General features: G+C 37.9%; 3 protein-coding genes and 1 non-coding gene across 4 annotated transcripts; 2 read left to right on the forward strand and 2 right to left on the reverse strand.

Moving 5' to 3' along the window:
• Positions 1-569: 569 nt before the first annotated feature.
• LOC122314550 lies at positions 570-675 on the forward strand. Its single transcript, XR_006243771.1, has one exon. It is a non-coding gene; the product is annotated as a small nucleolar RNA R71 (small nucleolar RNA).
• A 2,930-nt stretch (positions 676-3,605) lies between these two features.
• Positions 3,606-6,377, forward strand: LOC122312616. Its single transcript, XM_043127272.1, has 5 exons — positions 3,606-4,355; positions 4,508-4,793; positions 4,974-5,708; positions 5,852-5,955; positions 6,057-6,377. The coding sequence occupies exons 1-5, from the start codon at positions 3,606-3,608 to the stop codon at positions 6,375-6,377; spliced, it is 2,196 nt and encodes a 731-aa protein (XP_042983206.1).
• Positions 6,378-7,850: 1,473 nt separating this feature from the next.
• Positions 7,851-11,213, reverse strand: LOC122314130 (pectinesterase-like). The gene is made up of 2 exons (XM_043129542.1): positions 10,270-11,213; positions 7,851-8,764 (listed from the first exon to the last, which is right to left on the reverse strand). The coding sequence occupies exons 1-2, from the start codon at positions 11,180-11,182 to the stop codon at positions 8,073-8,075; spliced, it is 1,605 nt and encodes a 534-aa protein (XP_042985476.1). The 5' UTR covers positions 11,183-11,213; the 3' UTR covers positions 7,851-8,072.
• Positions 11,214-14,137: 2,924 nt separating this feature from the next.
• Positions 14,138-16,477, reverse strand: LOC122312617. The gene is made up of 3 exons (XM_043127273.1): positions 15,431-16,477; positions 15,158-15,274; positions 14,138-15,052 (listed from the first exon to the last, which is right to left on the reverse strand). Exons 1-3 carry the CDS (start codon positions 16,475-16,477, stop codon positions 14,138-14,140), a joined length of 2,079 nt encoding a protein of 692 aa, XP_042983207.1.
• Between the last annotated feature and the right edge of the window lie 418 nt (positions 16,478-16,895).

Below are 16,895 nucleotides of genomic sequence, written 5' to 3' on the forward strand. Positions count from 1 at the left end.
TTTTAAACCTTGCATTGGTCTCCTGAACAAAGGAAACCATGGCATCCTCAAGTGACATCTTCTTCTCGCTTGGTTGGCTATCAAATCCTGGAGGAGGTTGAGGTTGCAACACGTTCTTTATATTTCCATATGAAAGATTCTCATGATTTCTAAGCCTTGGATGATAGTAATTTGGCATAGGATTACCACGATAGTTGTAGTTCCGATTGTTGACATATTGAATTTGTTCTTGACTCGCCTCATTGCTTGGAACTATCATACTTGTAGATGCAACATATTCTGTACCTTGTGGTATCCTTTGTGTTGTTAAGGCTGAAATCTGATGAGATAGAGTAGCTACTTGAGCGGAAAGGGCTGCTATCGGCTCCAAGTCATGAATTCCAGCAACCTTCTTAGCCAAAGTCCTCTCAGTTGGCCATTGATAGTTATTTGAGGCCATTTCTTCCAAAAGTGCAGTAGCACCTTCAGCTGTCTTCGACATCAAAGTTCCACCAGAAGTAGCATCAACTATAGTTCGAGTTTGCCCATTTAACCCATTATAGAACATCTGAACTTGCAACCAATTTGGCAACCCATGTTGTGGGCAACGTCGAACCAAGTCTTTATACCTCTCCCACGCTTAATAGAGTGACTCAAAATCATTTTGCTTGAACTGGCCAATCTCACTCCTGAGTTGGGCTGTTTTTGCAGGAGGAAAGAATTTAGCAAGAAACCTCTCAGCCATGTCCTGCCAACTAACGATGCTTCCCGGTTGTAAAGATTGTAGCCAACCTCTAGCCTTGTCCCTCAAAGAAAAAGGAAACAATTTCAGTCTAATGGTGTCTTCAGTAACACCATTGATCTTCACAGTGTCGCAAATCTCCAAGAACATTGCCAAATGAATATTGGGATCATCCAGTGGCGGCCCGCTGAATTGAGCCTGCTGCACCATGCTAATCAAAGCTGGTTTGAGCTCAAAGTTGTTGACATTAATTGGCTGGCGCATTATGCTCGAGTAATTTCTATTCACAACTGGCCGTACATAGTCCTTCAAGGTTCGTGGTAGTACCTCACGATCTTCTTCAGCCATGGCTAGTATCTTATTTCTTCTTAGTGATCTAAGAGTTCTTTCAATCTCTAGATCAACAGGAATAATATCACGAGATCTAGCACGGCGCATCCAATGTCAAAAACACACCTGTCGAACAATTTAAAACAAAATTCTAAATTAAAACCAAGATTACTTTGTATCGATATTGACAAAAAGAATAAGAATAAACCAATCCCCGGCAACGGCGCCAAAAACTTGACCAGTGCAAAACTGCAAGTGCACAGTATCGTAGTTTTATAGTAAAGTAATAAGAAGAGTATCGTCCTCAAGGATTAGTACCTTACGTTTGCCAAATACCAAAATTATACTAAACTTGATTTTATCTAGAGGAATCACTAAGATTTTTGTAGTTGCAATCTAAACTAGATCAACTCAAAGAAAAATGTGCAAAGGAAATAACACTGACGTTCGAAGATCAAATTAATGGGAAGAAAACTTCTAGGAAATCGATTTCACCTACTTCTTCACTATGCTTTTCTCATCCAGCTAATTTAATTTAAATCTCTTTTGTCTATTAGCAAATCTCTAATTCATCCAAAAGCCTCTTTCGATAGTCAATTGGAATTGACTCTTGGTTATCAATTCACACAAGAATATGTAAATTCAATAATCAAGAACGCAATAAGACCAATGATTTAATTACTACATAGGTTCATACAAGTCTTTCGATCTCTATACTTACCTATGCTGAAATATCCAAGATCTACCCTATGATTCCCTCTTTCGATGGAAAATCACAAGATTACTTATCATCTAATCAATGGCCAGTTAATTAGAATCAATAAATTCAGAATAAATCAGATAAACAAAGAGAGAATTGCATTAAATTAGCATAGACAATCAAGCATAGTTCAGAAATAGGTTACATCGTTTTCCTAGAATGAAGAAAATTTAGCTCATGCTAGAAATGGAATTCAACATAAACGAATTCACCATAATTGTTCTGAGAAGATGAGAAGAAAATAAACACTGAAAAATCCTCCTTGCAGCCTCAACTCGTCGTCAAAAGCTCAAGGGAACGATTCAACGCTTTTCTCTCGTCCGTGCTCGTGTATGATTCCAATGTACGTGCAATAATTGGAATTCCCTCTTCAAAAATAGATGATTTGAATCCCTCTAGCTATGTTTTTCTCTCCCAAGAAGTGTTCTCCAGTCAAAACTCGCAGCTCTAGAGTGAAAAATTGCTTTTATATGGTCTTACAGCGGAAAACCTAAAATCTGTCAAAATACGATGTTCGCTCGAGCGGCCAATGTCTCCGCTCGAGCGATCTTTGTTTTTCAGCAACCCGCTCGAGCTCCCTGTCGAGCGGCAGTCGAGCGTTTGAATCTGCCTGAATTCGCTCGAGCGGCTAAAAGCCTCCGCTCGAGTGAACTTGTAAAATCTGCAATATGAAATTTTGCAAGTCATCAATCAATGAGTTTTATAAGCTAGAATTCCCGTGGGCTTGGGAACCCATTGGAAATTCAGATTCTATCTGACTTGGTCAGAAAAGAAGCCCCTGAGATTTTATTTTTACAAGAAACTAGAGTGCATTCTCAAGCTATGGAAATGTTGAAGTTTAAATTGGATTTTTTTGGCTGTTTAGCTGAAGGGAGAAATAGAGGAATAGCTCTGTATTGGAAGAAGAAATACATTGTTAAAGTTCAAAGTTTTTCTAAGTTTCATAATCATGCTGAAGTAATTGAGGAAGGAGCAAATGGAGATTCTTAGTGGCTGACTGGGTTTTATGGTCAACCAGAAGTGAGTAGAAGGAATGAATCATGGTCTTTGTTGAGGTCTCTAAAGGTTCATCCTGATATAGGTTGGATTATATTGGAAGATTTCAATAAGATTATGAGTAATGATGAGAAAAGTGGTGGTAGAGCCAAACCAGAAAGACAATTGAAGGCCTTTAGAGATGTTGTTGAGGAATGTCAAGTGCATGACCTGGGGTTTAGAGGCAGTCCTTTTACTTGGTGTAATGGGAGGGAAGAGGGCCATACAATTAGTGAGAGGCTTGATAGATGTTTTTCGAATTTGAAGTGGCACTCTTGTTATCCAATGGTTGTGGTTATTCATGGGGTAGTTGCTTATTCAGATCATAAGCCTATCATTCTAAAACTGTCAGATGAGGTGCAAAAGGGACCTAGAAGGAAATTATTTCATTTTGAGACAATATGGATTGAAGATTCTAGCTGTAAGCAAGTGGTAGATGGAGCTTGGAAGGCTGTTGAAGGAAGAAGGGAACTTAGTACAGTCATGAAGAAGATTGAGTGCTGTAGTGAAAAATTGTCACTTTGGAATAGAGAAAGCTTTGGCAATGTGCAAAGGTGTTTAAGTTTGGCTCAAGAAAAGCTCAGAATGGCTCATCAGAACGATCCTTTATCATTGAATACGCAGCAAATTCAACAGGCAAGAAAGGATGTCCAACAATGGCTGCAAAGAAGTGAGATTATGTGGAAATAAAGATCTAAGGTTCTGTGGTTGGCTGAGGGAGTTAGGAATTCTAAATTTTTCCACCATAAAGCAACTCAAATGAAGAAGAAGAATTGCATCAAAGGGATCAAAGACTCATCTGGAAGGTGGCAAGTCAATGAGGCAAGAGATAGAGTTATTACTGAGTATTTTCAGACCCTTTTTGCAACTGCTGAGGAATTGGGTAATATGGACTTCTTGCAAGATCTAAATGGTAAAGTTGATGCTCAGATGGTAGAACAACTTGATGCAACTTTCACAGCTGAGGAAGTAAAGAGAGCATTAGATAAAATGCATCCTACAAAAGCACCTAGATCCAATGGAATGGCCTCTATTTTTTATCAGAAATTCTGGTCTATTGTTGGTACTAATATCACTGATGCAATGCTTAAAGCTCTTAACATTGGCTCATTTCCTTTCGAGATTAATCATACTTTTATCACATTGATCCCTAAAAAGAAACTACCTGAGCTTGTTTCTAACTATAGGCCTATCAGTTTGTATAATGTTATTTATAAGTTAATCTCTAAGGTTTTAGCTAATAGACTCAAGTTAGTTTTGCCTACTGTTATTTCACCATCACAAACAGCTTTTGTACCAGGTAGATTAATCACGGATAATGTTCTTGTGGCCTATGAAATGGTGCACTTTTTAAGAAGGAAGAGAAGTGGAAAAGATGGCTTCATGTCTCTGAGACTAGATATGAGCAAGGCTTATGATCAAATTGAATGGAAGTTTTTTGAAGAGGTGATGAGACAGATGGGGTTCAGTTCAAGATGGATTCAATTGGTGATGTTTTGTGTCACAACGGTTTCTTTTTCAATCTTGTGAATGTAGGACCCAAAGGGCCAATTCAGCGAACTCGTGGACTAAGACAAGGTAATCCCATTTCTTCATATCTATTCCTTCTGTGTACTGAGGGTCTCATAACATTGCTAAACAAGGCAAATGTGCATCAACAGATTAAAGGAATTCAAGTATGTAGAGGGGCTCCTAAACTGAATCACCTACTGTTTGCAGATGATAGTGTTTTATTCTGCAAAGCTAATATGCAAACTTACTTAGTTTTGCAACATAGACTTGATATCTATGAAAAAGCCTCTGGACAGAAGATTAATAGAGCAAAAACTTTTATAGTTTTTAGTCACAATGTGCCTTTAGCCCAAAAAATGGAGATCACGCAGTTTTGGGGTGTCACTTTTCAGCAATATGAGAAATATCTAGGATTGCCACCTATGGTTGGAAGAGGTAAGTACCAAGCTTTTTCTGTTTTGAAGCATAGAGTATGGTCTAAATTGCAAGGTTGGAAGGAAAAACTTTTATCACAAGGAGGGAAAGAATGTTTGCTGAAAGCTGTTACTCTGTCCATACCTACTTACACTATGAGCTGTTTTAAATTGCTTAAGTCCCTATGTTCTGAACTTGAAGGCTTAATGGCTAGTTTCTGGTGTGATCAGAAACAAGAAGAGAGAAAATTAAGCTGGATTAGTTGGAGGAGGATGTGTGAGTCAAAAATGGAAGGAGGGATGGGTTTTAAAAGTATTCAAATTTTTAACAAGGTCCTTCTAGCTAAGCAAGGATGGAGGATAATGCATGAAGAATCTTCTCTACTGTATAAGATTTTTAAAGCTAGATACTTCCCAACAACTAGCTTTATTGAATCTAGAATCGGTGTGAATCCTTCTTATGTGTGGAGAGGCATATGGGAAATCAAGAACAATTTACTTAAAGGTTGCAGGTGGAGGGTTGGAAATGGTCTATCCATAAATATTTGGACTGATTATTGGCTACCAAAACAAAAGTTGTTGTCTACTGTGGTTAATGTTCCTCCTGAAACAAGATTACAGTTGGTGTCCTCTCTAATGATGCCAGAACAGAATAGTTGGGATATTGAGAAGGTAAGGAGTGTTTTGCCAGCAAGAGAAGCTAATGAAGTGTTAAGTATACGTTTTCCTATAGATAAAATACCAGCTGACATACTTATATCGGAGCATGAGATGAGTGGGATTTTTAGTGTAAAAAGTGCTTATGATTTTTTCAAGTCTCTTGAGCATAATAGAGATGAGGATGAAAGTTTCAGAGCAGAAGATGAAAAATTATTATGGAAGCACCCATGGAAGATGCATGTTCCTCAAAGAGTCAAGGTTTTTGCATGGAGAGTGTGTAAAAACATTCTTCCAACTTTTCAGAATCTGAAGAATAGAAGAGTGATGGAAGAAGCTACCTATCAATGGTGCCAAGCATAAGATGAAGATCTAACTCATGCATTGGTTTATTGCCCTTGTGTTATTGATTGTTGGTTGCAGGTTTTCCCTTCCATAATACAAGCAACAGTCAGGATGCAGTTTATGCAATTAGCTACTGGAACAGGAGAATTAGAGGAGTTTTTCCTTCTTGCATGGGGAATTTGGTATAGAACAAACCAAAGAATATATGAGGGAAACATCCTATCAACTCAGCAAGTTATGGAGCATGCATTTACCTTATACCAGGAACATAAAGCAACAATAGAGGCCACGAAGAAAACAGAAGTATAAGCGCCATTGGCAGCCTCCTCCTGAAGGTGTTTTGAAGCTGAATATCGATGGCGCTCTTTTCAGTGATCAATGTAAGGCTGGTGTTGGAGCTGTGCTTCGTGACAATGAAGGGGATGTGATATTTGCAGCAAGTAAATCTGAACCTGATATAGCTTATTCTTTGGAGATTGAATTCCTTACAATTTTAAGGGGTTTGCAATTGTGTATGTCCCTTGGAATTACAAAACTTAGAGTGGAATCTGATTCTTTGTTAGTAGTTCAAGAGTTGGAAAAGGAAGGGTATTCCACTACATAATGGGGTGGATTGATTAAAGAGATTAAAAATATGCTTCAAATGTATCCAACTCGGTCCCTTCATCATAAGGGAAGGGAAGCAAATGGAGTTGCTCATGCTTTGGCTTGTTTTGCATGGAATTTAGATGATATATGCATTTGGTGGAACTCAATTCCAGATTGTATTTCCCAAGCTATTTGGGTTGATTCAAATTTGTAATGTTTGAGTTTGATGAATACAAGTACATCTTCTTATAAAAAAGAAAAAAGAAATAGTCTTTTTGGTTGCAAAATTTTGGTCAACAAAATCCATTTTTCTTGTAGTGTCATTGGTTTGCTCTTCAATGTCTTGAGTAATCCTGATTGAATGAAAACATATTTAACTTGCACTTGCCACAAGGCAAAATTGATTCTTCCATCAAATCTGATAAAATTTGAAGCCCTACTTCCTAACATTGCCTCGATGAATTTTAACCTATAAATGAATAGTACTCATTAAGTAAGTTCCTTATAAAGATTGAATGGTCATAATGGTTCCACTTAAATTCTAATCTCCAAAACAGAACCTTCTTAGACAATAAGTACACAAACTACCACACCAAAACTTCATCCCACCAAAAGGACCTAGGCTCTGATACCACTTATTGAGAATTTAGACCTTCCAAATTCACCTCTTAGGATCTACCATTTGTAGAAATATCAAGAAAAATAGAGAAAAAATAACAACACAAGATTTTACATGAAAAACTCCCAAAATAGGAGAAAAATCACCAATCCCAAATGAGAAAATTCACTATGTGAAAATTTGTTATAATCACATAATTTTTCTCTTCATCCCAAATGCACCCACATAGCTTCCCCACTAGCAAAACTTTTAACTCATGCATCTTCCCACTTCACAAAAAATGGATAACAAATTGGAATTTTACTAAAATTAATAATTACTAACTAAGCATTTGACCCGGTACACTTAGCCAAGAATGCTAATCCTCCTTTTATAAGTCTTAAGCCTTGCTCTTATTTATTCTTGACCAATATGAGACTAAAGCAAATAAGCAAAAAAAACCAACAGTGGATAACGGACATAAATGACTATCAATGATTCCTTTTCTGCGATTCCTTTTCTGCGAAGGCTGTCTATTGTTGGCAAAATACCATAACCAGCTTTCCAAAGAAAGATTAATTTTTATAGTCCCTGGAACATGATGGCCAGACACCTGGCGCACATGCAGTTTATTTTATGCTCTACGACAAGGTCAACAAGATGCAGCATTCGTAGCTTACTAGCTCTAGTCCCAATCCTTTTTTCTTCCAGCTGATCGATCGTCTTTTCCTTAGCCGTAAATCTTTGGCCATATATATTGTAATCATATTATAAACTTAAACGAGTAAATTCTTTCAGACTATTTTGTTTACATTGAAGGATTATAAAGTATTGGATGAAATTAATTTTAGTCTAAAAATGCTAGTAAGTTATTTCTTCCACATTGTGATATATATGAAACTTGCAAATTTTTACTTATATAATTTCTTATACATCTGAGCATCATTTCAATTACAAGATATTAATATTCATATACATATATAATTAAATCGCTTAATATTAATGCATGCTAGCACTTTTTATTTCAACTAATAATATTCTATGATCAGTCTGCCCCTAAGATAAACATATATCTTGCTTCCCCCCAAGTACTGCACATATACATATAATATATCAAAGACCACCCACAAATGGCACTCCAGTCCTCGGAATCCACGAATTTCCGGCCAAAAAGTTCCCAACGGTGAAGTGTTCAGCCTTTTCAGGGCTCCTTATAATGTGGTATCCCGGCCACTTGACCCTCCCTGCTGTATTGGCACCACTCCCAACGTTCATATATTCCCCATAATAAAGTGTTCTCAACGCAAAGCTTCCACTCCATGGAAGCCAACCTGCAGGGTTTATCAAACTGCCTAAATTACAATTCATAAATACCGTCCTCGAGTACATTTTCCATGGCCTCCCCAAATAAGTTTGAAACGAGTGCTGCACCGGTAGCAAATCCCTCGCAGCAATGACACGAGAATTATGGATAATGATGCCCGTATTTTCATTAGGATCTGTTCTCCCTTGTGCGGTAATGGTGTTTTGTTGACCTTTTAAGGGCTTCCTCACGAAGATGTTGCAGTTTTGGAGGACAACTACGGCATCCCCGAATATGAAGTCTTGGGTGCCGTATATGTAACAGTCTCGGTAAAACTGGCGCTGAGAGTGCACGTACAAGGTGTCTTGGAAGCCCTTGAAACTGCAGCGGTAGAAAACGGAGAAGTCACCGTCTGACCGGAGTGCAACTGCTTGGTGGTTTTGGGGTCCGGCCGTGTTTTGAAAAGTTATGTCCCGAGCGATGAAGTGGTTCCCGGTAATTGCTGAGGGAAGAACAACAGCTTACATGTGAAATAGGAGTTACACAAATTTTATAGAAAGAGTTATAGTGATTCTTCTACAGTTGTTAATTTTCATTTGTTGCTGAAATTAGTTAGCATAACAATATTTTCAAGTAATCTATTAGTGTTTGAGGTTGAGTACTATGTAATAAGAACAGAGAATATGTGTATATATATATGTATGTGTATATATATATATATATGACTAGTAATGCTATACGCCACACTGCTATCACACTTGCATCCCACTTGCATCTCACTATATATAATGTAGCGCATTTATCACCATTTGATGATAAGGAAGTATACAATGAATGATCATTCAATGATAATAAATGTGCCACGTCTTACTTAATGTGATGCAAGTGGGATGGTAGTATAGTATATAAAATTTATATATATATACATATTAGTGAATAGCCCCGGGATGCACATGACATAATGATTTAAATAACAAAAATAAAAAAGTCAATAGCTTATTTGTTTGAGAAAGGAAAATACAAGGTTAAAAAAAGGCAAAAAAAGAAGATTAAAAAAAATCTAAATTTCAGCAAAGTATAAGCATTGATTTGCATCCATATTAGATTATCTATGTACTCTCTATATAATAATAAAATATTTTTAATTTAATAATTTTTTTAATTTTTATTTTTACCACATTTTATGGTTCTAGTAATTAAAATATTAAAAATAATTATATTAAAATCAAATTAATAATATTAAATATTAATATTAATAATAATTATATTCTAATTAAATTAATAATTAATATTATATATTAAGTGTTTTAAGTATTTTATTAGTTAAATTTACTTAAAGTTGAATTTTATAATGAGAATACTCTAAAGCGTTTCTGTTCTAAAGAGTAAAGTCATTTTAATATTTTTATTTAAAAAAATTGAAACAAAAAGAAAGAAAAATGAATACACTGTCAGAATAAAAATGACATAAAAAAAGACATCAATTCATGTGCGCCACGAGACTATTAAGGGTCTTTTGGTAAAACAGAATCCTTCATTAAATTCTACAATAGAGCTATAAGTCAAATGGTTAAGAGTCTTAGGACCTTTGGTAAAACATGATCTTTCATTAAATTCTTCAAGAGAGTTACACGTCAAATAGTCAAAGGGTTTAAGAGCCTTTTGATAAAAAATGATTTAACGGATGTAATGGAAAAACAAGAAAAGTTAATGGAAACATAATAATAGTTACTATTTACAGTTAAATAACCACTTATTATAATAAAATAAGAATATATGTGCAGTATATATGTAAAACTTATATACGTAAACTCAGGCGGAGATGATTTTCTCAAAAATCGTCTTTTCATGTACACCAATTAAGTTGAAAGTTCAAGCCTTTACGTACCCCATGACTTGTGCAAAGTCTTGCATATTCCGTATCAATTGAAACATAATAAAACGTTAACGGTTATATACAAATATGGTGGGCAATTAACTTTTCAGAATCAAACAAAAATGACTCACCAAATGTCGCAGATCTGAAAGTTGTCCAGCCTCCTTTAACGTTCCTGTTACCGGTAACAATCGTAGCACCAATTCCATCTCCAATTATCATTATATTTGACTTCTTGATCTGAACATTCTCTCTGTAAACTCCCGCTTTCACGTGTATAATAAATCTCTTCGAACCACTCGCTGATGCAGCCACGGCCGCGGAAATGGTATGGTAATCTCCAGATCCATCTTGGGCAACCACAATATGAGCTTTTGCTTTAGCCGCTGATGATTGGAGAAGCTTTCGATCAGTAGCAGAAACCCAGGTTGGTAAGCCATGATCAGAAAGCAAGTGTCTGCGGCCACCAATCTGTCTGCTATATAACGTCGTTGATGATAAAGTCGCGGCCTTCTTCACCGCAAGCGCATTGCTGACAAGTTTTGAGAAGTTGCTTAGCATATTTGGAAAGAACTGTAAATTCGAAGACAAGTTGAAATCGTGAAAACCATTTTGACATGTTTGCTGATTGGCAATTGCGGCACTCATCCATGTTAATGCATCGGTTGGGTTGTTGGAGCTCAAGGAACGATTAAGCTGGTTAAGGGTATCCTCGTAGAGCTCCAAACAATCATTCCAAGCCAACTTCGCTCGTCCAGTGAATGAATTCAGGTCCATGACAGTGATGAGCCGGTGGGCTTCGATAGCATGGTTCATGGTCACTTTATAAATTTTGTCATGAAATTCCAACCCTTCTAATTCACCTAATACGCCGGTTGATGGAAAATGGGTACTGTTGAGGAAGTGATTGCATACTTCTGGGTATGGGGTTTGGCTACATGAGGTGATTGTGGCACCATGCATGCATTCCAACCTAAGAAGTAAAACAAGAAGATGTAATACACTTGCGAAAGCTAGCACATGAGTACTACTCTTGTCCATCATGAAGACCTAAAGTTTTTTTAATTTGAATGCTATACATGAGATATTGTTAATTGGGAGGTTCTATATATAGACCACGTGCAACTTGGCATGTAATAGGGAAATATATATGTCGGTGGTACTAGTACGTACTTTAGTGCAGGAAAATAAATTATTTCTTTCTTTTTTATTTTTTTATGAATTTCCGTAATTTTAGAAACTTTAAGGACGTCTTTAAAATTTCACTTCGGATTGTGCAGTGGATTTAAGGAATATCTATAGATACATGCAATATTACATTATTGAACATTAATGACCAATTATGTATCTTTAAGTTACATTAAATATTTGAGATAAGAATATTATAATATATTATATATATATATATATATATATATATATATATATATATATATATATATAAATTGAGCTTGCAATCAGTGTTAAATCACTGCATGACTAAGATCATGAGTCTGATGCATTAATTGAGGTTGGATGAAGCTTTCTTGTAAGGATTACTTATCCACAACCACAAGCATATGGTTCCCAAGCACACACGGAAGGATCCTTGTAGAGTGGACGCATCATGGGTGAAGATCAAGAATACATAAAACCGTAAACCTTATCGAGATCACTTCTTAAAGTCTAGTACTGAATCTAGCCGTAAATCCCATAACTTTCATTTCGTAAGGTCTACCAAATCTACAACCTTAAGAGTCTGATCGAAACATATGCTAAAACTATAGCATATAAAATCTTGAATCCTATCCAAAATTAGGGTATAATTATATAACTAGTCAGTTCGGTTCAGTTTTATATATTTTTTTAAAAACTGAATAAGTATACACTGATTTTAAAAATTTAAGAACCGATATCAAACCGATTCACTACAAAAGCCAGAATTTCCGGTTTTCCCGATTTCAATCCCCTTTTTTCGTTAGTATTGAATTTAGTAATAATATGATATTTACATATAATAAACTATTAGTTTATTTATATTAGACTATAAGTACATTATTTTATAATAATTAACATATACTAGTATTGCATTGAATTTAACTATAGTCTATAAAAGTTCTAGACTTTTTATATAAGTATATATAATCAAATGTGTAAAATTGTATTTACAAAAAACATATATATATTTATATTATAATTTATTATGCCAAAAATGTATTTATCATTTTTTTTTTATAGAAACAGAACAATATCATTAAATAGAATCAATTACAGACAATTATCAAGCCATAAGGCTTGAGAAAGAAAGTCTGGAATGCTATCCCACCACATCACCGTATCCTCCACTCTCCAAGCATATCTAGCAAGAGAGTGTGCTGCCATGTTACCTTTTCTATACACATGAGTAAAGGAAACATGCTGAAAAGGACTAGAGAGACGCTGCACTTCAGAGAACAAGTTTCCAAGCAATGAATTAAGCATGGTGTGTTGTTGTAAAGCTTCAACCAAAAGCAAACAGTCACTCTCCACTACAAGATGTGAGATACCCATTGTAGAACACAACTATAAGCCACGAAAAATAGCTAACAACTCCACAGCTTCCGGATCAATAACATCTAATTCCAATTTAGAAGCAGCCATAAGGATCTTACCAGCAGAATCCCGAAGAATAACGCCAATACTAGCCTTGTGAAGGTCGGAAAACAAGGCACCATCAGTGTTCAGTTTAAGAACCCCAAAAGAAGGAGGCTGCCAACAGAAATGAATTCGGGTTTGGGGCTGAGATTTAAGAGCAACCAATTTAAAACTCTGCAACTGACCCAAAGAATGTGAAATAACATGACTGGGACTCAAACAAACATGGTCAAACTCCCATTTATTACGCCTAAACCAGAAAGCCCAAGCAATACAGAAAAATCCAGCCAGAGAATGAATATATGGAGTCTCAACAAAAGATAAAGCCAAATCAGTAAAACTAGTTGGTGAAAAAGAATCCATAAAAGGAAACAACTGGGACCATGAAAACCGGATTTGGGCACAACCAAAAACAGCATGCAATAAATCCTCATCAGAGTGGAGACAGAAAGAACACGATGCAGAAGAGAGCACATGTTTTTTCTGCAAATTAGTCTTTGAAGGTAAACTGTCCCTACAAGCCCTCCATGCGAAGATCTTAATTTTATTAGGAACAGGAAGCCTCCACAAAGCTTTCCATAAACGCGTATACCGACCCATTGAGGAGCATTCAACTGTTGTATAACTAGACTTGGACATAATCAATTTATAGCAACTTTTAATAGAGAAAATACCATTTCGCTCTAGTCCCCAAATCATCTTATCAGCAGTACCCGGAGGGAAAATCATGACCTTCAGAATTTCAGCCACAACCATTGGATTGAAGAAAGCTCTGAGCTTAGACAAGTCCCACCCCCTAGCATTTCTGAGAAACAGAGAAGCCACTACTTCAGAAGACAGATTCATAGCAGGACCCAACTCATCACACAATGACCTATGACCCCGGACCCAAGGATCCTGCCACACCTTAATATTCTGCCCATCACCAAGCCGCCAAAAACAGCCCTCCCTTAACCACCGCTTCGCCTCCCAAATGCCCCGCCATGTATAGGAAGGACAATGCCCCAAACTAGAGTCCAAAAAGGAAGATTGAGAAAAATATCGGGCTTTAAGAAGTTTGTACAGCACCGAGTTCTCATTTTGCAGCAGCCGCCACCCTTGCTTAGCGAGAAGAGCAAGATTAAAACTTCTAAGATCCTTAAACCCCAAACCTCCTCTACTCTTTCCTGCACACATATGTTGCCAACTAACCCAATGAATGCGACGTTCCTCCTGCTTTTGCCCCCACCAAAATCTAGCCATTAAAGCCTCTAAATCTGAACAAAAACTAGCAGGCAATAGGAAACAGCTCATAGAATAAGTTGGGATCGCAAGAGCAACAGCTTTCAATAGGATCTCCTTACCCTCTTGAGACAACAATTTTTCCTTCCAACTTTGAAGTTTTTGTCACACTCGCTGCTTGATAGATTGAAATGCCCGGGTTTTGGATCGACCAACAATAGGGGGTAAGCCCAGATACTTCTCATACTGCTGGATTTCATCATTGCCCCATAAATGATGGATCTCTTCCTGAAGGTCCAACCCCACTTTACAACTAAAGACCATAGATGTTTTTTCCTTGTTAATTTTCTGGCCCGAACAGCTTTCATAAATGGCTAACACATCTTGTACCCTTCTGTTTTCAGCCACCGAAGCCTTACAAAAAATAACACTATCATTCGCTAAAAGCAAATGATTTATAGTTGGGGCATTTCTACAAATTCTCAGACCATAAATATCCTGTCGTAGACCAGCCTGATTTAACAAACAAGATAGCCCCTCCGTACAAAATAGAAAGAGATAGAGGGACAAAGGGTCCCCTTGTCTCAGCCCCCGAGATGGGAAAATAGGTCCTTTGGGTTCACCATTAACCAAAACTGAAAAAGATACAGTTTGAACACAGTACATCACAAGAGAAATAAAACCCGACTCAAAGCCCAACATTTCCATCACCTTTCGAAGAAAACACCATTCCACCCGGTCGTAAGCCTTACTCATATCCAGTTTCAAAGACATATACCCTTGATTCCCCCGCTTCTTGTGTTTTAGGAAGTGTATTAACTCATAGGCAATTAATACATTATCCGTAATCAAACGACCCAGAGCAAAAGCACTTTGAGAATCCCCAATAATAAAAGGAAGCACTTTCTTCAAACGGTTCGCAATAACTTTAAAAATAAGCTTATAAACAACATTACACAAGCTAATTGGCTGATAATCAGCAACCACAGCAGGGCATTTAGTCTTTGGAATTAGAGTGAGATATGTATGGTTAAGGGAGGAAGGAAAGGAACCTGAATTGAGAGCCTGAAGAACAGCAGCCTGAATTGAAGGGCCCACCACATGCCAATATTTCTAATAAAAATCCGGGGACATCCTATCCAGGCCAGGAGCAGTAGAGGGATTCATTTCAGATAACGCACCCACAATCTCAGCTGCTGTATAATGCTGACTCAGTTCTGCATTCATATCAGAAGTGACACGGCCCTGAAGACCTTCCAGAAAACTAGTAGAGCTGCTAGGATTGGAACTAGCAAAAAGAGACTGAAAATAATCCACCAACAGTTTGTCCCTCAAGATTCCCGAGCGCCAAATGCCATCACCATCCTTCAACTGATCCAACTTATTCTTTCGCCGTCACTGTGAAGCCTTCATATGAAAGTACTTAGAGTTCTTGTCACCATGCTTAAGCCATAACACCTTTGATCGTTGCCTCCACATCAATTCATCTCGTTCTAACCACTTGTGAAACTCCTCGCGAGCCTGATTATGTTCCGGAATAAATTCACCAAGAGGATCAGAATTAGAGAGTAGTTCCGAATGTTTGCGAGCCCGGGTTAGTTGCTGCTGCACATTGCCAAAACAGGATTTATTCCACACATCCAAACGAGTACCACATTCCTTAATATGTGAGATGACCACATCCATAGAATTACTACTTTCGCCACGGAGCCACGTGGACTTAATGATATCCTCACATGCCTTCTCACCAACCCACATCTCCTCAAAACGAAACTGGCGTTTAACCCGAGATGGAACCCCCTCCCCTGCACTACTAACCCAGATTGGAACATGGTTAGAATAGGCCACCACACCATGAATAACCATAGCATTTGGGAAAAAATTTAACCATGACTGGTTAACAACAGCACGATCTAAACGTTCATTAGTACATCGACTACCACCCTGCCGGTTGGACCAGGTAAACCTATTACCTTTGAATCCCAAATCCCGTAAACAACAATCAGTAAGAGCCTGTCGAAATGCGGAGATCTGCCATTCCATCCTAGGCCGTCCACCACACTTCTCATGGGGGTGCAAAATTTCGTTAAAATCACCAAACACAATCCAGGCCTCACCCCGATGACGACTTAAAAGCCGTAACATATCCCACGTTCGGTGACGCTGGCCCACCTCCGGGAACCCATACACACCCGCACGATACCACACACCATGAACAGAAAAATCCTCCACATATGCATCAATATGACACTGAGAATAGCTACTAATTGACAGAGACAATTCCCGACCCCACAACATAGCCGGACCCCCTTTTCGACCAACACAATCAACAACCAAGCAATTAACAAAACCAAGTTTGAATTTACATACCTCGAATTCATGAGCTTTCAGCCTCGTTTCTTGTAAAAACAGGACATCGAGAGCTTCTCTCTGCACCAAATCACAGAGAGTTCGAATGCCCCGTGGGTTCCCAAGCCCACGGGCATTCCAGCTTAACAGCTTCATGGGGCGCGACGGTGCTGGTCCCCAACCACCGCTGATACAGAGGAAAGGGTAGGTAGCTCGACCGGCAAGGTAAAACCAGCCGAGGTCCCTCTCTTTCGGGGAGAAACATCAAGACCCTCATCAAAACAGAGGGCTTTTCTTTTCTTGGAACTTGGAAGAAACTTAACCTCAAGAGAAGCCGAAGAAATGGAAACTGTGATGGACGAGATGCTCTTCCATTTTCTGCTTGAAGATCCATCAGGACCTGTCGCCTTCACAGAAACAGGACACTCAGAAACAGAAGGGGAAAGAAGCAATAGGTTTGGAATGTGCCCTTTCTCAACACCCGAGTGAATACTCTGCCCCTCTAGGGAAACACCCGTACCCCGATTCGGCCCAGCAGAAAGTGGTAAAATAAACTTACGCTGCATAGAAGGGC

The sequence above is a fragment of the Carya illinoinensis genome, chromosome 6 (assembly GCF_018687715.1).
Source record: "Carya illinoinensis cultivar Pawnee chromosome 6, C.illinoinensisPawnee_v1, whole genome shotgun sequence".
In the NCBI taxonomy this organism is placed as follows: Eukaryota; Viridiplantae; Streptophyta; class Magnoliopsida; order Fagales; family Juglandaceae; genus Carya; species Carya illinoinensis.